Below are 21,464 nucleotides of genomic sequence, written 5' to 3' on the forward strand. Positions count from 1 at the left end.
CAACAAACAGTTAACCAAGCAGGGAATATGGGTGCATGGAGAATAATATAGCCCAAAGTCCAGAGTATGGGGTGCTCCAAGAGCTACAGGTAGTGTCAGGAGGGGAAAAGGAGAGAGCAGGAGTGGCAGAAGAAGAGTCTGGAGAAATAGGCAGAGCACGTCAGAGACGACCTGTATGCCACGGTGCAGATCTCAGTGGAGAACCACTAAAGGATTTAAAGGGGAGGAAGAAAGAGGGTCAATTTTGCATGATACAAAGATCACACTGCATGTACTGTGGAGGATGGGTTACAGGGAGAAAAGCTGGAGATGTGAAGGCCAAATGGGAGACAGCTGCAAATTTAGAGAGCTCCTAAGATTATGAACTAGAGCAATGACATCCAGGATAGGTATAGCCACTGAAGAAACACGCAGGGATGGCTGGCCCTGTGCCCAGCGCTGTACCGGGCTCTGGCTTCACCCAGGACTCACACATGGCCCCATCCCTGGAGTGGTCAGCCCACCGATAACAATTTGTACAAGCCATACTGAGAGTAGAGATGGAAGTAGAGAGGAAATAATATTTTTAGGTTAGGCCTGGAAGGGCGAGAAGGAGATACACAGAAGGGGAGATAAAAAGATTTAGCCTTTAAAGGTAGACTCTGAGATGAAAGAAGGCTTGAGTGTGACGACCTGAAGGAGGGTGGGGTCAAGGACGACTCACTCTCAACTTTCTGGTGTGGGCACACCAGAGTGGATGGTGGTATCCCGTTAGAAACTGCGAATCCTGGAGGAAGGCACTTGTTTGAGTGATGCTGGGTTCCACTTTGGCCGCGTGGCTGTGCGTTGCCAGTGGCAGCTCCAGAGGTTGTCCAGAAGACAGCTGAAATGTTGGGAATCCTCTAATATCGGGACTGCTGAAAGGCTGGGGACTGGGGAAGAGACAGCTGGGACTCGCGGTGAGACGGGCCGCTGCAATCGGGAAGTCCTACGCCATCTGCCCAGCAAAGGGGTAGCCGCGCGGGAGGCGGGAGCCAGGCGAGGTTCCGGGGCGGAAGGAGCCCCGCGCTAGGAGGGGCCGTGGAGTAGGCTGGGAGGACCTCGCAGCCACTAAAACCCGGGCCGGTTGGCTTTGCGGCCGGTGGGAGGGACCCCAGGGCTGCCTCAGCCTGTTGCTGCCGGAGTGCGAGCCGCTGTTTCCTGGTCCCGGTCCAGCAGCCCCCACCACTTCTTGAACTTTCACCCCCGGCGCGCGACGGCGGCGAGTCACGTGATCAAGGCCAACATGGCCGCCGCCGCCGCTGGGAGCTGAGGTGCCGCCGCCGCCGGGCAGCCGGGGGGAATCCGCCCGCATCGCCGCCCTCGCCGGCCGGGCGGCCGCGGGGCCCGGAGCGCCGGAGGCCGGGGCTGGGGCGGCACCGCGCGGCGGCCACGGGGTCCCGCTAGAGCAGCCTCCGGCGGCTATGCCGAGGGCCCGGAGCGGCCGGCGAAGCAGGGGGGCCGGCGGGAGGGAGGAAGTAGGTTTGTTTACGGGCTGTTTGGGGCGGGGCAGGTCTGGACCGGGGGCTGGGGCTGGGGCGGGGGTCGGGACTCCAGGCCGCGCTGACACTCTGTTCTCTTTTTTGCATTTGCCCGGGATCTTTTCCCAGACCTTCTTGCGAGTGCGAGCCAACCGGCAGACCCGACTGAATGGTGAGTCTTGCGCGGCCCCTCCCTCCGCCCCACCCCCAGCCTCCTCCCTCCCTCACTGCCTGCAGTTCCTGACTTCCCTGGGTCTCTTCGACATTAGGGCCCACTGGCTTCTTCACAGTCACAGCGTCTGAGTATGTGCTGACCAAGGCGGCTGCCCTCAGTTTCTCCATCTGTCTAGTGGAGGTTATGGTCCCCATCTCTTGCGTGAGCCTCTCTAGGCCTTGAAGAACCTTGGGGGTCAGTAAGTGCCAGAGAATGAGAAACAAGCCACACAATTCCACACGGGAGCTCAGTTTTGAATTTGCAAACTGCTGGGACCTCACTGTACAAGCCGGCAGGGCGCTGAGAATGTTTTTCTTCCAGTTTTTAATCAGTGCCCAGTAGTGTGAATACAGCCTCTCTGCTGAGACTTGACAATGCAGTGAGATCTGGAGTTCCCACGGCAACAGGAACTAACTCATCCCAGGGCTTTTTGAGTTATCAGTCGGCCCACATTTCACAAAGGTGATCAGCGTGGGCTCGACAGCTCTTAGAGGCCTTCTCTGAAAGCACTCCGTGTATGTACTACCTGGCAGGCCACCATCCCCCCCCACCTCCGCCCCGCGCCCCTTTTGGATTCAAACCTCTGGAACATTCCTATTTGCTGAACACAATTGAATGATCTAGTGTTTTGTGCTGGGTAGGGTGTGGTATATATGGGGGTTGTCTGTAAGGGGCTTGGGGGTCTCTAGGCCAACTGGTGAGTGAGGCCATGGATGTTCAAGGTCCCCAGTTCCTGCCACTTGGTTTCTGCTGGGAGGCTGAGCCCCAGACTGGGAAAAGGAGAACATTTATCATGGGCCGGCACCGTGTTAAGCACCTTTATCATAACTGAGAGGGAGTGTTAACACACATTTTGTAGATGAGGAAACTGAGGCTGGGAGAGGTGAAGGTGATTTGTTTAAAACCACACAGCTGGGATGTAACTGAGCCATGGTTTGAACTGGTTTGTTTACTTCCAAAGCCTGTGCTTCTTGGACTATGCCATGCTACCTCCTTGGCAATACTTTGACTTGTCCTACTCAGTGGAAGCCTCTAGGTAGGGAGCAAACTTTCCTTATCATGTTTTAGTAAGCTTAGTTCAGGACTTAGAAGATGAATGGCAAGAAAATAAACCTGAATTGCTTATCTGAGGATTTCCAGGTGATGCCCAATCCATCAGGGACTTTCCTGGGACTACAAGGAATTTTCTGGCATGGGTGGCCTGGGCAAGGAGAGCATCCAGTATCATGCCTTCCTTGGCAATCCTATGAGATTCATTCCTTTATTCAATTATCAGTGTCTGTCATAGTCTCCTTCTTACCAGAGAGGCACTCCCTTGAGCTTTAGGCCGGGTAGGGGAGGAACCTTTGTACTGGCGCACTGCTCCATATAGGCTTCTAGAAGTTTCAGGGTACCTTGCTCACTGCCTTTCTGATATCTAGCATCCCTTCTCCATCCTAGCCCTGCCTCTAGAGCAGTGGTCCCCAACGTTTTTGGCACTAGGGACTGGTTTTGTGTAAGACAGTTTTTCCACAGACCGGGGGGGGGGGGTGGGGGGTGGGGGGGGAGGATGGTTTCAGGATGAGTCAAGCGCATTACATTTATTGTGCACTTTATTTCTATTACTATTACATTGTAACATATAATGAAGTAATTACACAACTCACCATAATGCAGAATCAGTGGGAGCTCTGAGCTTATTTTCCTGCAACTAGATGGTCCCATCTGGGGGTGATGGGACCACCTCAGCTCCACCTCAGATCATCAGACATTAGATTCTCATAAGGAGTGCGCCACCTAGATCCCTTGCATGCGCAGTTCACAGTAGGGTTCGCGCTTCTGTGAGAATCTAGTACTGCTGCTGATCTGACAGGAGGTGGAGCTCAAGCCATAATTCGACCAATGGGGAGCGGCTGTAAATACAGATGAAGCCTCCCTCACTCACCCACCGCTCACCTCCTCCTGTGTGGCCCGGTTCCTAACAGGCAATGGACTGGTACTGGTCCATGGCCTGGGGGTTGGGGACCCCTGCTCTAGGGTGTCAAGATGACCCAAGCCTGAGAGTCCAAGGGTTAGGGAAGTCAAGGTGAAGAAGTCTAGATCTTTGTCCACAAAATCAAGCGGGGCACCAGAACATAGTCACATCTCCTATAGTGAGAGCACAGGAAATTGAAGAGACGGGCCAGGCTGCAGACCACGGTTTCTCAAACTCCATGCTCAGTCCTGGTGGGATGGTGGCTTTCTTGATGATTTGGCTCTTTCTAGGGCTACTCTGTTTTAGGGTTGGAGTAGCTCCCTGCCTCAGACCCTCAACAGGCAGGAGCCCCAAGTGCATATTCTTGCTGACCTAGCACACTCACAGGATCAATCTTTGTTGATGCTGATCAGTTGGGGGCACTCGGGACAGGAAAGCCTTCTAAGCTATGGAGTCAGGCCTGGTTTCCTATGCTGCCTTTGCCACTTTTTAGCTACCTGGACAACTGCCTTGACTATCTTTTTCTGTTAAAATGGATAATACAACCTAGTTTCTGGATATAGAATAAAATGAGCTACCTTGTATAAGGTATTTGGCTCTGAACCTTACACACAATTGAAACTCTAAACTGTAACTTATCGACTCTCACCTGCATCACCTTTCACCTGTGTCTCGCTCCCTAAACTGCATTGATGAGCTTTCCACCAGGGTCAGTATCCACAGGAAGTTCTTTCTGGCCTTGCAGTGGGGAACCCTTCCCTCCTTGGCTGGCTCCACCCCTATCCCCACCCCAGTCAGTCTGGTCTCAGAGTGGCTAGCTCTACTTCTACTGATGCATCACAGGAGAGGGCAGAGGGAACAGAGTCCCTTGTTTTGACCCCTTCCTGCTTCAGTGACAGGAGGGCTGCAGAGAGGGATTAGTGAGCTAATTAGAAATGATTGTATCTCTCGGCATTAATTAGCAGTGCTGTGGGCTTGCAGCGTGCACTTTGGAATTGAGCCCCCTGCGGGACAGCATGGCAGGGAGCCCTCTGCCTCGAGGGCCTGCCAGCCCCTCCGCACTGATTAGAAATGATGGAACAGGTTTGGGTAGGCACAGTAAGGGCTACCCTCTCAAGGTATCTGGGCTGTCTGACTCAGATCCTCTATACCTTTATGACTGGGCCTCAGTCTCCTCTTCTGTAAAATGGGACCAGTGGACATGAGAGAAATTCTCACTGGGGTAATTCTACATAGGACAGTAAGGGCTGTACCTCAGGGCTCTTGGCCCAGGAACAAAGGGGTTTTAACTGATAAGTGAACAGCAGGCCAAATCAGGCCCCTGGAGGGACCTTGGATTCTAGCCAAGAAATGTTCTCTAAAGTTATGCTTCTTGACTCTAAAAGAGCGTATGGTCTTGGCCTTCTGGGGAGACACATAGCAAGTGCCAAGGAGAGCATCTTTGCTCACTGGATTCATTGAGCACTGCAGGTAGGAAGGTAAGGGTTGAGCTTGAGCCAGCTGTGGCCAAAGAGTGGACACTTCGCTGGCCTAGCACCAATCTCCTCCCCAGGTGCTCTTGGCAAGGTCCAGTCCCCAAAGGAGCCGAAGGTGCTGCATGATGAGGGCCAGATGAGGCACTGAACAAAAGGGCTAATGGCTGGCAGGAGGTCAGGATGTGTCAGCTCCACTGGGACCTTGGGAACTACAGTGACCGTCTGCCTGTTCTATGCTTTGTTTTCGGTTTCTCCATGCAGCTCGGATTGGGAAAATGAAACGGAGGAAGCAAGATGAAGGGCAGGTATGTCCCCTGTGCAGCCGCCCCCTGGCAGGATCGGAGCAGGAGATGAGTAGGCATGTGGAGCATTGCCTTTCTAAGGTAGAGGGGCCATCACCACCTACCTCCCCTCCCCTCCCCTCCTTCCCCTGACACTAGCTGCTGACTGCCTCCAGATCTATGGGCTGTTGGGGTTTCCCTGTGGTCTCAGCAGCTTCTTCCTCTCTGTTCTTTGCTCTCTTCCTTTGCTTTCGCTCTCCCACTCCTCCCCTGGGGCTCCAGTGGAAAATTATTGGGGAAAAGCCCAGGTCTTTGACCTCTAGATTCGTTTACTTCAAAGGAGCCCTAGAGCTGGGGGCCTGTGGGGCACACTGCAGCTTGGGGCTAGGGCTGTGCCTTCCTTGCAGGCCCTGGGGAGCAGGTAGGGATGGCCTGGGACCCGCATGATCCTGCTCTGCTCTTCACAGAGGGAAGGCTCCTGCATGGCTGAGGATGATGCCGTGGACATCGAGCATGAGAACAGCAACCGCTTTGAGGAGTATGAGTGGTGCGGGCAGAAGCGGATACGGGCCACCACTCTCCTGGAAGGTGGTTTCCGAGGTACAAGCAGCTGACACATAGGCGGTGGCACTCTGGTGGCCAGGCCTCTGCTGGGTATCCATCTGTTGGGAGCCAAGAGGCCAGGGCTGGTGGCTGGTCATCCATTCCACCACGTGCAAGCTGCTGCTGGCGGGGCTCCTTTGTGACCGTGCTGCCTGCCTGTGATGTGCATATTAAAATGGATGTATTTGGGTGGGGAAATGGAACTGTGAGGCTGCAAGCTAGGAGTGACGAGGGGGGTCTCTCAGCCTCGGGTGATGCGTTGAAGGTGACAGCCAAGCCACGTTAGCACCTGCATAAAATATTAAAGGGACGGTTATGCATTTATCACTCCATCCCTCTTAAGGCTGATAAATGAGAATCCAGCAACCTGCTGTACACCTCCAGCACTGGGGGCCCCGAGGGCTTCCAGGCAAACACATTGGATTCCCCCCGCCACCCCCCCGCTCCTCCTCCTCGGCCCCATGTCAGGGAAATCAGTTACAGAGGAGAGAGTGAGTTATGGCAAAATTTGACCTCCCATGAGCTTCATTGGTGAATCTAATTTTAGCTCTGATCCCATCTCTTCTCCCTGGGCGCCCTCTGCCCTGAAGCAAGAGGGGCCTGTGCCCAGCTGCTCCCTGCTTCCCTGGGACTCTCCCCTGCTGCTGCAGAGGACTCTGCAGGACCCTGCCCAGACCCACTACCTACTTGGCTCCTTGGAGAGATATAGCTTGGCCCAGTGGAAGTCCCCCACCCCCACCAGGTCAAATAGCAGACTGGTAGGTGCCCAGGGTCGGTGTCCTCTTGTCAAAGCCTTCTGCCTTGGGCAGGGCAAAGGGGGAGCTGTCAGCCTCCCAGCCTCCAGCTCTTCTCTCTTTCTGTGCACAAGCACAGCTGGCACTGCAGCTTGTGGTCATTAAGTGAGCCAGTCTGCTTCCCATCTGCCTCCAGTTCTCTGGGCAACACCCTTGGGAGTATTGCTGTGTCTGGTCCCTGGGGAATCTCACAGCAGCTGGGAGGAGGGTCTCTGCCTCATTGGGGGCAGTGCTTCTCGGGCTGGTGCTGAGGAGTGGTCCCCACAGTGCCATCCAGGGCAGACTGGCTACATGAAGGGGCCACGAGCCCAGGTGTGGCGTTATGCTTCTGGGCTTCTCTCATATTGCCCAAGTGTTTGGGGACAAGCCAAAGTGTAAATCAGGAAGGTTAATCAGGCCAAACCGTTTCCCGATCCTGAACGCTGAGGTGGGAGGATGTCCGTTTGCCATTTCACTCTGGTCCCATCCTGGAGTTTCCGAGTGTCTGAGGCCCAGGGAGGATGAGCAGCAAAGCCCAGGGTCCAGTGACTTGTACACACAGGTGTCTGTTCCAGGGGCAGTTCCAGGATGCCGCTCTGGGTTCGCTCTGTTGGGTGGCTGCAGATTTTCATATCTTCCATTACCGCGGCAAGTTTTTAGTCAGGTTTCTTGGCACAGAACTGGACCTGGTGGCTTCTGGGCACCAGACAGGGCTTAGGGGGATGAAGCTGCATGGGGCCTGCTGCTACAACCAAGTATTTCCCAGGTGCTGGGACGCACTTGCAGAGCGGGTGTGAGGGGCTCTTCAGCCCTATGGGCGGGTGTCAGTTTTCCCTGAGTGTTTACACTGTGAGGTTGTTCTTTTCAAGAATTCCTGAGAGGAGTTCAAAGGGGGCTTTTCTTTGAGCGATTTGGAGAGCGAGAATGAGAGTGAGACTTGAAGAGGGAATGGGGCCGGAGGTGCCTTTATCTGCAGAGAATTGCTCCAGCTTTCCTGATAGAAGCTGCTGCCGCCTCTTAAACAGCTTAGTGCAGTCAAAAGACAGGCAGACTTGAAAGGCTGTTTTACAGCGAGATCAGCAGGGGCCACGAGGCAGAGAGCAGGGCGCAGTGGAGCGGAGGAGGCTGAGGCTCCTCGGTGGGGGGTGCTATCAAAGGAGGCCCTGTCTGATCCTGACCGCCTCTGCCCCCGAAACCCTGTCTGCAGGAGCTGGCCATCTGTCAGTCTACCCTCCTTGGCCAGGACCGATAGGCCCCAACTCTTGGGGGGTTGGGTGTGGCCCCGCCAGGCGGGCTGGTGTCAGTGTAGCGCATTGATCGCCCGCCGGGCGGGCTGGGCTGCAAGCCGGGCAGCGCGTGCTTAATGTGATTGAAAGGCAGTTAAAATGGCGGTGACCTTTTCAGGAGGAATTAGATTGCCTGCCAAGACCGGTTAGAGGGAGTGATAACGCTGGCTGAAGAAGCTGCCCAGCCGACTTCAGAGAGAGGGAGCAGAGGCAGGATGAGCAGACGAGTGGTGAGGCCCATTTAAGCCGAGCTGTGCGTGCTGACAGAACAGAGATTGCTGTCCTTGTTAGATATGAAAGAATTGCAGATAAGTTCCTATATCCGATCACCCCCTATCCCTCCTCCCAGACCAGGACCCCTTCATCATCCTCAGCAAAGCTTCCCACCAGGCCCACTGGGAGATGGTCTGGTGGAGCAAATCGGTTTCCTTGAATGTATTCTGCCGTGGAACCAGTGAACAAGCAAGAGTTTTTGATGGGACACTTGGCTGAGGGGAATGGGCCTTGGAGATGGGGCCTGTGGTTACTGAGGGTGAGGCCCAGATTGCTTAGGCCTGGGAGTACTTGGAATTGGTATTTTAGGACAAAACGAAGGACCTGACAGAACAGGTAAGCACTCAGATAGGTCCAGCTGGAAGTGGATCTTTAAGAGTCTGAAGGAAGAGATAAAGTTTTCAAGAGAGTAGTTTGGAAGAAACTTTCAGTGACTAGGAAACGCTCTGGCCTTCTCAGTTCTCAGAGACACCCTGGGCTGCGTGCCTAAGCTGTTGATTGTCCTCTCTGAACCTTAGGTTTGCTAACCTGCTAGTGCTGTTTCTCCCCACCCAGAGTTAATAACTGCATAAAGGGCAGCACATGGACCCTAGTACTTCACCAACATTCCCCTAAAAGAGCTCAACAGTTAGGGAAGAAAGACGCTCTTCTGGTGCCCTATGCCAGCCCTGGGCAGAGCAAGGGACCTCTAGGCTGGGCCACAGCAGAAACCTAATTATACAGCCCTTGGGGACAAACCTGCTCCTGCCTATAGTCAAAGGAGGTATGTGATGAATGAGCCCCAGCTCTCCTCATTGCCTGTCACCAGCTCCTGGGTCCCGGAGAAGAGACTTGTGGGAGCTTTGGTCCCTCCTGTTTTGGTTGCCAGTGAAAGTTCACTCAGCTGGATTGGGGGAGCCTGGAGCTCATCATATCTGGAATGGACAGGCTGGAGAGAGAATATGGAATGGTTGGCTTCAGATAAGGTCACAGTGATGTGGTGGGCACATGAGTGGCAAGATAGAGGGATTTCCCAGGAGGCGGCACAGGAAGTGGAAGGTGCTGCAACTCCATCTTTGAGCCCTGGAGGGAAATGCATCCCTGGAATCCAGCACTGAGCCCCTTTGAATCAAACAGGTGGAGGACAGGGATGATATTAAGAGAACCCACTGTCCAGGGCCTCTGCCCTGCCCCAGTCCTGGCCTAGGGACTGCATCTTTCTCGAGTTCTTGCCTTAGATTTAGGCTGGTTCCATGTGGCCTGGGATGAGATGCCATGGAGGGGACAGGCAGGGCAGCTGTGGCACAGGTCTTTTAACTGGCTGTTGCTTGATAAAACTTCAGCTCCAGATTATGGGTCAAGGGGTTGAGAGGTGTTCTGAGCCCAGGGGCATGGAGAAATTGGCCTGGCCGTAGCTGCTGCCTCCTTTGCCATGTTGGTTTCCAAAAGATGGGAACCCCAGATGTTAAAAATGTCCCCCAGCGCAGCCCTGCTGCTGGGTGCAGTCAGTGACAGGTGTTGGAACAGCCGACTGCTGCAGGCAGTGTTGGAATGGAGAGTGTTAGGGCTGCCACCTTCTACCTCCTTACCACCTTTAGTTATAACTGTTGGCTGCTGGGAGGGGCGAGGAGAGGTGGCAAGGAGCAGGGCACCTTCTTGTCCCCTGTGGCGACTGTCGGGATTTAATCGCCTTTTGGAACACAATTGTTAAGCCAGGACAGGGGGAGTACAGGCAGAAGGAGTAAGTATCAATGGTTTTAAACGGCGTCTGTCTCTCTACGTCTCTCCTGACGTGAGGCAGTGAAACACGTTATCGAGGAGGCCCGGAAAGTGGCTAAGTGCGTTTGACACACGCCAACTCCCTGCCTCCACACTGGATAATTGCATTGTCAACTGTTCAGCGAGGTGGCAGGTGACACTGCAGGCCGATTGATTGTCCCGCATCGCAGCTCCCCAGACTGTCAGCTCCCCAATCGATGGCGTTTACACAAGACACCGTAACTGCATCTGTAACTAATTCCAGTGTAAAACTCTCCGGAAGCTGCTGCTTTGCACCACCACCCTCAAACCACACCTTTGGAGAGCACAGGCCTCCAGAGGCCCCAGGACTCCTTTCTCCCTGGGCTCTGGTTTTGTTGGGAGCAGCAGGTGAGGAAATCAACGGCTCCTTTTTTGTGGTTTCATGTTCCAGGACGTTACTGCCCCCAGTAAGCGGGCATCTCCAGTTTCTCAATCGATTATCTGATCAGTTGATCAAATTAACGCTGATTTTTTTTCTCTCTCTCTCTTTGACCTAAGAAAAAAGGAGTTTATGAGAGGGGGGTCGTTTTTATAAAATTTAGGCTTTGCTTATCATATATGCACTTAACCCTCTCCCTTTCTATCGCTTGTGTCCAGTTGGAGGTTTTTTGCACCGCCCGTCCTCCCAGGACCAGGCTCCCGCTGCTGAGCATCACTGACTCTCAGGCTTAGTCTGCCTGTGGGCAGCAGCCCAGCCCTTTGTGCCACAATACAGTGGGGCTGAGCCTCAGCAAGGCGGCCTCCCTGGTGACTAAAGGGTACTCTGGGTCATCTTGCAGGTCCCAGGGGCAGAGTCCCTTCCCTGGATAGTAGCATCAGGAGTGGCAGCTTGCCTGTTATCCCCAGAGCTGCACAGAACAGGAGCCAGAGGCTTGGAAAGGAGTACTCCGTGCCATCTTGCCTCTGAGTACTGGCTTGGGATGTTCCAGCAGCTGAGAACATAAAATGACTGGAGCCTTCTTCTCAAATCGGGGGTTGGGGGGGGTGGCGCAAGCTGGCAGGGGCGCTGTCTGCATAAAACGGCTTTATGGCCGTTTCTTTTTATTATGATTCTGCCAGAAGTCAGCAAGTGACATTTCATTAAGAAAATAAAGTTTAATGTGCTGGGAAGGAGGTTGGAGCTGGCTGGGGCAGCACAAGAGTGAAATTGGTGGTGGCAGCCTGTTCTGAACACCTGTGGGGGTAGGGAGAGGTTCCCAACATCTGTCTCTGCTGGGGGATGGGGTCAGTGTCAGAGGAAACTGCTCATACCAGAGACAGGCCTTTTCCTTGGCAAACAAGATGTGTTGTGCTCTCCATCCTGCCAGGCTGGTCAAGGCAGCAGAAGGTCGTGGCTCACCCGAGAGCTGAGGTCTGAGAGGGAGGGTTGTGGCCTGAGAGGTTTCTCCAGGCCACCAGCTAATCAGGCCTTGGCTTTCTGGCACAGGGCTCCCAGGACCTGATAGAACAGCATTGTTGGCATTAAGCCATTACTGCTCGGGTGTGTTGTATGGCACCCTCTGTGGGCCTGGCCAGCTCTGTGCTGGATGACGCTGAGATCACAGACTTGGGCTTTCATTCTGGTAAGGGACAGTGACAATACGTGGTAATAAATACGATTTTGGAGTTGCACAGGAGCCTGGATGGACGCCACGGAAGGGACCCCTATGCAGAAATGTGTGGGGACGTCTCGTCCACACTCAGCACCTTGAGGGTAGGAATCAGGTCTGGAAACACTGTCCTCAGTGTCAAGCCAGGCAGAGGGTAAGTTCGATAAAGGTTGAGAGAATGTTGAGGTGAGTTCATTCAGGAAGTATTTATAGAGCAACTACCATGTGTAGGCACTATGAATAGAAGGCATGATTGAGAAGAGTCAGACTCGCAGAGCGAGCAGGAATTTGTTCTGTAGACCAAGAGGGAGATGTTTCTAGGCAGAGATAACAAGAAGTACAAAGGCATGGGGGCATGAGAAAACATGCAGCACTTGGGAAACCACAATAGCTATGTTCCACTGAAGTACAAGACTTGGTTCAGGCCTGCTAGGCAATGAGACTGCAGAGATAAGGACTTTGGCCACTGGGCTGCTTTATGTGTTGAGAAGCTAGGACTTTTCCTGGCAGTTTGGCGGTGCCCGGTTTTCTCAGCTGTGCCATGGGAGCCATACTGGGCTGAGGAGTGGTGCCAGGATTCTCAGCTTTGCTTCTCGCCCACCCAAAAGGCAGGGCTGGGCAGGGTCAGGCAGGCCCTGGCTAAGCCAAGGATGTGAGGCTGACTGCTGAGCTGCATGTACTTGGGGGAGGGAGGTTGGCAGAGCTCGGGAGGCGCAGGCTGTAAGTGAACCTGACGGCCACATTCTGATTGATGGCGGAGTTTGTCTCCCAAACTGTCAGAGGGTTTATAGACCCACAAGGCAGGAATTGCTTGTCAGGACACTTGGCCATGAACAGTAGACAGGGCTGTAACTTGGTGTTTTCTCAGCTTAATGGCCCCGCTGCTGACCTGCCTGCTGCCTCGAGTTTGTTGGTGCCTCAGTGTGGAGGGCAGATGAGGACTGGCAGGGAGGGTTGGAGCCTGGGCAGTGCCTGGCCTCTCTCTTTCCCTGGTGCTGCTTACCTCTGGGATGGGTGGAACCTTTGTGAGACCAGAGACCAGAGGTGCAGGAGGGAGAAGAAGGATCAGGAAGAAAGTGCTTTCGAAATGGGCTTGAAAGGTGGAGAACATTCCAGATGGAGGGGAGAGCATGAGCAGGACACGGTGACGTTTGAGGTGCAGTAAGTAGTCTATCCGTATATGTGGAGCTTATGGAGTGAAGTGAGAGAAAGAGGGAAGGTGGAGAAGTGGGGGCATCCGGAGCTTAGCGGGTCTAACTGAGGAGCTGGGACTTGGTCGTGCGTGCAGAGGGGAGCTGCAGACACTGCTGGAGCAGGGAAAAGGAGGGTCAGGGCTCTAAGGTAACAGGGTGAAGGAACAGGCGAGAGGCGTGACAACCCGTTACATGTCTGTTGCCCTGATGAGCGTGTTAAGACCCTGGAAGTGGGAAGAATGAACAAGAAATGTCTGAGATCATGAGGCAGAACCCTGAACTGCTTCACACCTCTGATTCCACTCAACCCAGATCCCATCGCTTTCAGCCCCTTTTGTTCCCGGCAGGGCTGTTCCACTGGCTCATGAGATGTGGTCCGAGATGGGGACCACTGGGAGAAGACACGGGCGGGGAGGGAGAAGCAGCTTTGTGGTCACTGGCCCTGGGCCATCAGGAAGGGTGGTCCTGGGAGTCAGACCACATGGCAGGTGAGCGGGCCTGGAGTAGCTTCAGCAACTCAGTGCCTTACATCACCACCGCTGCCACTGGCCGGGAGTCCGCCTGTGGCTGTGCCAGATGCACCTCGGTGAGCTCAGCTGCCTGCCCGGCCCTTGGCCCTGCCTCCGCCCACCTGCTTGCCTCCATGGACTGCTTTGAGAAGCAGGTGTGCATGCTTGTCCTCCCTCGGCCATCCCTTCTTAATCCCTTTATAACTGCACTTGTCCAGGAATCTGGGCTGAGTGAGGTTGGGATGAATAATTAATGTCAGGCGCTTCAGACACCAAATATTTGAACAGCTGCCTGGTGTTTTTGCTGGCAAGGACCTGACGGCCAAAACCAGGACGTTGGCTGGGGGTCCTGCTGTATGGCTCCGACGGGCCTTTGCCAGCCTACTCTCCCTTCTGGTAGACTTGTCAGGCTGGACCCTGGGACACGGGATGCCCAGGTCCTGGGTGGGGGTGGCCTTGTAGACCTGAATGTCTCTGTCTTCTTCCTGCTCTTCTTAGACCTGGAAGACAGGTGTTCAGCAGGCCTAGACTAGGTGTCTCCTGAGGACCTGACCTAGTGTATGAATGGGCTAGTTTATAAGCAGAGACCACTTGGAGCAGGAGGCAGTGCAGAGAAGGCTGAGGTGTGCAGAGTGAAAAGGACTGAAATGTTAGTCAAGAGCCCCCAAGTTTCTTGGCTCTCTATATCCCAAGCCCAAGTTTCTGTTTGGCCTTACCTAGCCCAAAACCTGACCCGTACCTAGGGAAACAGAAGGGGTACCCTTGGACTCGTCTTGCTGGCCCCAGGCCCTCCTCATATCCTGCTTCCCACAGGCTCTGGCTTCGTCATGTGCAGCGGCAAAGAGAATCCGGACAGTGATGCTGACTTGGATGTGGATGGGGATGACACTCTGGAGTATGGGAAACCACAGTATCCTTGGGGCACTGCGGGACAAGGTGGGGCTGGTGGGACAGTCCAAAGGGAATAAGAAAAGTAGCGAGCACCTCCGGTCACTCATCCACACCACCCCCCCAGGGTCAGTGTCTCAGCTTGGGCCGGGGGAGCCCTCCTGAGGATTCAAGCCTCATGGCCCACCGCAAACTAGGATCCATTGTCCTTGACCACCATGCCAGATACACGGAGGCCGACGTCATCCCCTGCACAGGCGAGGAGCCCGGTGAAGCCAAGGAGAGAGAGGCACTCCGGGGCGCAGTCCTAAAGCAAGTGTGGGCACAGGCTTGGGCGGGTGGGTTAGAGGGATGGGAAGCCCTGAGGTGGGTGTCAACCCAGTACCCGCCCTCAAGGTTATCCTGCCTGCCTTCAGGGCTCACTTCGTTCTTCCTCCTTCCTTTCCTCTAGTGGTGGCCCTCCCAGCACACGCATCACACCTGAGTTCTCTAAATGGGCCAGTGACGGTAAGTCCTGACGCAGGTTAGGAGTGATGGGGGGTGGTAGTGACTGCCTCAAGCCCAACCCCTCACCTGTGCTGCCCAGTCTGGCCAGAGTGTGAGTTGCCTCTCTGTCCCAGCAGAGATGCCATCTACCAGCAACGGTGAGAGCAGCAAGCAGGAGGCCATGCAGAAGACCTGTAAGAACAGTGACATCGAGAAGTGAGTGTTTGGCCAGGAGGGAGGCCCAGGGAACCACAGCTCAGTTGGAGGGCGAGGGGCCCTTTGCTAGCAGGAAGGCCTGCTGCCCTGGGCACACAGCCGACGGTGGGTGCTGAGCATGCCTCTGTGAATTGATCGCTGGGCCCAGGCCCTGGGAGCCTTGGTGGAGGGAGGAGCAGTCAGCCTGCCTGCCTGCCTGCCCGCCCGCTGCAGAGGCCTACGCCCAGGGAATGTGATGTATGGCCGCCCAGCCCAGCCAGCACACTTGATTCATCTCCAGTTTCTGTTTCTTAATCGGGAGCTAAATTGGTTTCATTTTTCTTGTCCCGGGTGGCGCTTGCAGTGGGTTTTAGGCAGGAGTATTGGGTCTCATCACTTCTGGTAGGAATTTTTGGCCCGTGTTCTCAGGCAGGGGAAAAGGGGATCCGTTAGCACTTCCCCCAGGTTTGGGCAACCCCTGGCCTGGATCCTCAGGAGCCACCAGGATTTGAAATCAGCAGGGCACCTTAGTGCCTTTCCAGAAGCCCAGGCAAGGCCAGTTCTGGCCCCAGGAGGTGGCATTGTCCAGTTCTGGCTGCCTGGAGCTGCTGCCATTGGCCATTACCTAACTCCTCACACCCACCCCTCCCTCCTCTCGAGGCTAGGTTGCCCAGGGTTAAAAGGCAGCCTCTTCATTCCAGGGCCAGTGTTCCATCTTGCCTTCTGCCAGGAGAGTGGATTGCAGGCCGGTGCAGGGCCGGGTCGGTGGCCCAGGGTCACCTCCCATTTGTTTCTCTCCATTTTGTGTTGTCATAAATTCATTCCAGCCCGTTGTGGTTGATCAGTTTATCTCGGCCAGGGCCGTGAGTGCTGCTGGCATGATGTATGGGCCGCAGCGCGGGGCCCAGCTGCCCATGAATCACCGCAGCTGCTCCATGTCAGCGCCAGAGCGGGCCGCACGGGTTCGGCGCAACCAGCTTTGGGGCGGGGGGAGGAATGACGTATGGATGTTTATTTAATAATTCTCTCCTACTCCAGCTGAGTGGGGTGGGCGGGGCTGTAAGGGGCACCCACCCTCATCTGGAGGGGCTGCTCATAAATCAGAAAGACAAGATCATTAATCAGGGATGGCACCCAAGGGGGAGGTGGGGGCCAGAACCAGTGGCCATCCATGAAGGTCCTACCCTCTGAGGGCTGGGGGAGCTGGGGACTGTCCCACCTGTGTGAGCACAGGCACCAGTGGGCAGGGCTGTCTGGGATGAACTGGGGATTGGCTCAGTCATGTGCAGAGATCTCCACTGGGTCTGGATTTGCCAAGATTAGGGCCCTTCAGTCCCCATGATGTCTCTCTTCCCCATACACATTATGGGTTCCCATCCTAGATCTTTTTCACAACCTAGGGAAGGAGGAAGGCAGGAAGACATGGCTTCTTCCAAGAAATTCTCCACCCCATACCCCAGAGGGGCTCAGGAATAGCTCACAACCTACCTGGGTCAGGGGCCTGGAGGATTGGATATTTCACCAGAGCAAAGAACAGAGGCCAGTTATGTGCCGAGCAAATCCAAGGGAGGGTGAGCTCTGGAATTGGATGTGGCCTTGGAGCCTTTGGAGATGGAAGTGGGAAATGGCTTCATTCTCTCCTGAAGCCCCATCCTTTTTGCCTTCCCAGCTCTAACTCATTCTCTGGTTTGGGGTTTGACAGTTAGTTTTCTACTCTGGGGTAGGCTGCCCCCAGCTCCAGGCCTTGGTTTCCCAACCTTTGAAATAACCTCATAGGATCAGCCTGGTCCTTGGAGAGGAAGGGAACACAGCTACCCATCCTTGTCTCCTTGTCAGGAACTTACCAGCAGTCCAGGTGGGGATGGCACATAGAGCATTGGGCAAAATGCCTGGGGGAGGAGCCAGCTGTGCAAGTGCTTGTGAGGAAGGAGGGGATGGTAAAAGCTTTCCAGAGCTGGAAAGTTGAATGGATGCTCCCAGGAAATCCGCCAATGCCAGGAGGAGTTGTAGTCAGAGCCTTTCTCGGCTTCCCTGGAGAGAGGCAAGGCAGAAAGAATCATGGACCCATGGAGTGATGGATCTAGAGCATCCCTGACATAGGGACACAGGCATCAGGAAGTCACATTCTGTGTCACTGCTAGTGCCCTAAAAGAGAAAGGTCAGAGATCAAAGTTCATTGCTGCCCATGAAATGTTTCCTACCATCCTACCCATGCCCCCCCATTACCACTTACACCCAGCAGGGACAGACTACCTGTAAGCTTTCAGGCTTTCTGGGCCAACTGTCTCCCCTAAGCTGGCAAGACAGGCCACCCTAGGAGATGGTCCTTGCCCACACACCACCCTTGTGATTCTACCTCAGCTGACTGAATACACCCTTTAAACCTCAGCTCTTACCCTTTACAGCCCTCTTCCAACATTCTCAACAACTTCCTGTAAATTGCCTGTAAGATAAACTTTCCTTTCTGATTGCGGCATCTGGGGTCTTCTTGGACACAGTCTCCTTTCCCAGTGTAGCACCTTCTGCTTACTCAGAAGTGAGCCTTCCCGCCAGATGGGGCTCTAGGGCCTCTAGGCCTTGGTTCCCACTGTTCCCTCAGCCTGGAGGCCTGTCTCCTCCTGGGTGTAGCCAGTGTAGGGTAGTGGTTACTTACACAGTTACTGGTTGATCACAGAATCAGTCTGCCAGGGTTTGAATCCCATCTTCCCCACTTTGTGAACCTTGGACAGGCTACTTAATGTTTCTGTGCTTTAGTTTCTTCATATATAAAATAGGAGTATTAGGATCTCCTCATGGGGTTTTTGTGAGGTGTAAATAAGATAATTACTTTTAATCCCTCAGTACAATCCCTGGCATTTAGTAAGTGCTTAATACATTTTAGCTCTTTTATTTGTATTATTGTCATTATTATTCCCTAAAGCCTGTCTCCAGTGCCATCTTTTCTACTCCTCCAGGAAGTATTCTTCCTCCTGTGAGCCTCTCCAGGTTCTGTTGACTTGTTTTAGGAGAGGTGGGAGGGATCACTCTTTAGAATAGTCCTAGCTATTCCCTGTTCAGTATTGCAGCTCAGAGAGTCTTCAGGAAGTTGTAGGGACCTTGTGCAGGGCTTGGACTACAGGTGAGGACCAACAGGACATTTGACATGCCTAGGAAGAAGCAACCAGGAGCCCTTGAGGTAGGCTAGGACTGTAGCCCAGGGGCCTCATCAGTCCCCGCATTTCTCACTCTCCCTGGGGGTTAGACCAGCTATTTCTTCAGCAGATGTTTATTCATACTCACGTGCGCGCCTAGTATGGGGCTAATGTTCAGAGGCAGTATTGGTGGAGTGAGCAGCTTGCCCTCAGGGAAGTGAGTCTAGCAGTGACAGGCATTTGTGGTTATACTGCTATGGTGAAGTCCAGCGCAGGGGCTGGAAGAGCACAGAAGGGGCAGCCACCATTGGGGTACTGGCTGGGGGCTTGGAAAAGGCTTCTGGGAGGAGGTGGGAACTAGGCCTGAATGATGAGATGGGACTAGTGAGTTAGGAGGTTGGGGTGATCCAGAAGAAGCAGAAAGTGCTGAGAGGCCAGTGGAGTGAAAAATGGTGGGGTGTGTGGGGAAACTCAGGAGTTTGGCATGAATGGAACATAAAGTACGTGGCAGGGCACTGAGGGATGCAGCTGGCGGGGACCGGCCCAAGGAGGCCCTTGTAAGCTTGTGGAGAGTTTGGTGGAGCTTTATTCTGAAGTAGACACTAAAATGTTAGAAGGAGAAGTGGTCAGGTTTGCAGAATTCTAGGTGCTAGGAGAACAGAATGGAATGAGGGGACTGGAGGCTGAGAGGCCGTTCAGGTTGGTGGCACAATCCACAGAGGAAATCATGAGCACCTGGACTAGGGGTGGTAGCTATGGAAAGAAGTGGAGATGCCAGAGATATTAGGAGCTAGATGACAGATTCTGGATGTCAGGAGTGACTGGGAAGAAGTGGTTTGAGAATGGTTCCCGGGTATCTGGTTTAGAAATTCACCAGGATGGAGGTGGAGGAGCAAGGAGGGTGAGGAGTGCAGTTCTGGAATGTGGAGTTTGCGGATCTGGGATATGGGTGGGTGTCTAGCAGACATCTATATATGTGATTCTGGAATTCAAGGGAGTTGTAGGCTGGAGGTTCAGGTTAGGGATGCCAGCCTGCTGCCTGCCCAGGTATGCCATCCTCTTTGCAGAATCACCGAAGATTCAGCTGTGACCACGTTTGAGGCCCTGAAGGCTCGGGTCAGGGAACTTGAGCGGCAGCTATCCCGTGGGGACCGTTACAAATGCCTCATCTGCATGGTGAGAGGAAGGGAACCTCGGGCGCCCTTGCTCAGGCTTCAGTGCTCCCTGGGGGTTGGAGAGGGTCTCTGCCCTGTGATCTGGGCCCTTCAGGGGGTGGGACAGCCTCAGAGTGACCCCTCCCTTCTCTGCCCATTTTCTCCCTAGGACTCATACTCGATGCCCCTAACGTCCATCCAGTGTTGGCATGTGCACTGTGAGGAGTGCTGGCTGCGGACCCTGGTGAAGTGGCATGGGGGTCGGGAGTGGGTGGCCATTTGGGGTACTGCCCAGATGTCCGTGCTCATGCTTGAGCCTGCTTCGGGGGAGGAGGAGCGAGGGGCAGGGGGAGCAAAAGCATAGACCACAGCCCGAAGCCAGGATATTCACCCCCAAGCTCACTGCCCTCCCTCCTCCCCCACCCAGGTTTATTAAATTCTCCCCACGCGTGGGTTCTCTGCCTGCTCCCTTCCCCCGTCCCCCCACCCCAGCAGGCCCACGTATTACACACAGCAGTGAGATCCCGGGTCAGGAGGAGGCTGGGTGTGGGTGAGCAGGACCAGGGCCTCAGCCCCTCCCCCTCCCATTACTAAGCTCCTTCTGCTCCTACCCCTGTTCTTCGCTCGGGAGCAGCCATTAAAATGTCGCCCGGAGACAGCAATAAAAGGCCCGGACGTGGGCTCTGTGTCCTGATCAAAGGCCGCGTGTAATCTCGTTAGGGCCGCGGCAGCCACAGCTGGACCCAGCCTTGTTCTCATTACTGGGGCTCCCGCTGCGGGCCTGGCCAGCCGGTTTGATCCTGGCGTCTCCCCAACACAGGAGTGTGCCTGCCTGCTCACAGAGGCCGCCCATGCCTCCCCAGCCCAGGTGGGCAGGACCGATCCGAGGTCCCAGCACACAGCTGGTTCGGGGAGATGCGGCTGCAGGCCCAGGGGCTCACACGAGCAAATGTGCGGCACAGGGTATAACCAGAGCCCTCCCTGTTCTCCCTGCAGGGTGCCAAGAAGCTCTGCCCTCAGTGCAACACCATCACAGCGCCCGGAGACCTGCGGAGAATCTACTTGTGAGCTAGCCACCCCAGGCAGGCCTTGCCTCGAGCGCCCCACCTGCCCCGCCTGTGACGTGACCCCCCCCCCTTGTACATACTTGCACACAGGTTCCCCGTGTACATACATGCACACACATGAACGCACACACACATGCACACACACAGGACTCGAGCCAGAGTGGAGGCTGAGGCCCAGGCCCTGCCTGCTGGCTCCCACCAAGATTGGGGACCATACCTGTTCCAGGCTCCGTTCCCAGGGTGGGGCAGGGAGGTGGGGGTAGGGGGAGTAACCAGGCAAGGCTCCTGAGATCCAGCCCCCCCAACTGACAGACGGACAGACAGACATGCAAACACCAGACTGAAGCACATGTAATATAGACCGTGTATGTTTACAATGTTGTGTATAAATGGGACAACTCCTCACCCTCTACCCCGTCCCCTCCCCTTTGGTTGTATGATTTTCTTCTTTTGTTAAGAACACCTGGAAGCAGTGCCTCCTTTAGGGCTGGCTGGGGGCTCGGCCCATCCACCTCTTGGGGTGCCTGCCTCTCCCTCTCCCTCTCCCTCTCCCCCTCCCCCTCCCTCTCCCTCTCCCTCTCCCGTGGTTCTCTTCCCTCTCCCATGTGCTCGGTGTTCAGTGGTGTATATTTCTTCTCCCAGACGTGGGGCACGTGCCCCAAGGGACATGATCCTCTCCTTAGTCTTAGCTCCTGGGGCTCTTCATAAGGAGTTGGGGGAGGGGGGAGGCACAGGAAATGGGAACCGAGCTGAAGCAGGGGCTGAGACTGGGGCTGGATGAGGGTGCTCCTGTCTACCCAGCCTTCTGCAGAGAACCTTCCCTGGGATTAGACTGCTGTTCCCAGGGAAAAGTGTTGTCTCCCCTGCCCTTCTTGTGGGCTCCATGGTGTGATGCTGTGTCTGTATATTCTATACAAAGGTACTTGTCCTTTCCCTTTGTAAACTACATTTGACATGGATTAAACCAGTATAAACAGCTGCTGCCTCTGTGCATGTGTATAGGGAGGGGTGGATGATGGAGTGGTATGAACAGAGGCAGTTAAGGGGTTAATTCCTGGCCGCAGTGTGGGAAAGGACTTGGCTATGGGTTTGTAAAGCAGTGTGGGGTTGGTCTG

The 21,464-nt window shown here is 54.7% G+C and overlaps 1 protein-coding gene and 1 long non-coding RNA gene across 6 annotated transcripts in view; one reads left to right on the plus strand and one right to left on the minus strand.

Annotated features, from left to right (window-relative positions):
- RNF220 (ring finger protein 220) overlaps positions 1-20,368 on the plus strand; it is a 216,601-nt gene extending 196,233 nt beyond the window's left edge. Inside the window, exons 1-11 of one of the 4 annotated variants that reach the window (XM_059921224.1) lie at positions 1,346-1,496; positions 1,605-1,671; positions 5,404-5,525; positions 5,891-6,023; positions 14,242-14,338; positions 14,542-14,628; positions 14,768-14,823; positions 14,940-15,018; positions 19,196-19,304; positions 19,452-19,526; positions 20,279-20,368. In XM_059921224.1, the coding sequence (XP_059777207.1) occupies positions 1,443-1,496; positions 1,605-1,671; positions 5,404-5,525; positions 5,891-6,023; positions 14,242-14,338; positions 14,542-14,628; positions 14,768-14,823; positions 14,940-15,018; positions 19,196-19,304; positions 19,452-19,526; positions 20,279-20,350 (951 nt within the window). In that variant the 5' untranslated portion in view covers positions 1,346-1,442 and the 3' untranslated portion in view covers positions 20,351-20,368. Of the gene's footprint in view, positions 1-1,345; positions 1,497-1,604; positions 1,672-5,403; positions 5,526-5,890; positions 6,024-14,241; positions 14,339-14,541; positions 14,629-14,767; positions 14,824-14,939; positions 15,019-19,195; positions 19,305-19,451; positions 19,527-20,278 lie in introns of those variants that run through there. The other 3 variants (XM_059921215.1, XM_059921197.1, XM_059921207.1) reach the window with 3 other exon arrangements.
- Positions 3,288-15,145, minus strand: LOC132364918 (uncharacterized). Of its 2 annotated transcripts, XR_009502959.1 has the most exons (4): positions 14,890-15,145; positions 11,389-11,575; positions 6,714-10,630; positions 3,288-6,315 (listed from the first exon to the last, which is right to left on the minus strand). It is a non-coding gene; the product is annotated as an uncharacterized LOC132364918 (long non-coding RNA). The 2 variants fall into 2 exon arrangements; XR_009502958.1 differs by lacking the exon at positions 3,288-6,315 and having other exon boundaries at positions 6,463-10,630.
- Positions 20,369-21,464: the final 1,096 nt, after the last annotated feature.

The sequence above is a fragment of the Balaenoptera ricei genome, chromosome 1 (assembly GCF_028023285.1).
Source record: "Balaenoptera ricei isolate mBalRic1 chromosome 1, mBalRic1.hap2, whole genome shotgun sequence".
NCBI lineage: Eukaryota > Metazoa > Chordata > Mammalia > Artiodactyla > Balaenopteridae > Balaenoptera > Balaenoptera ricei.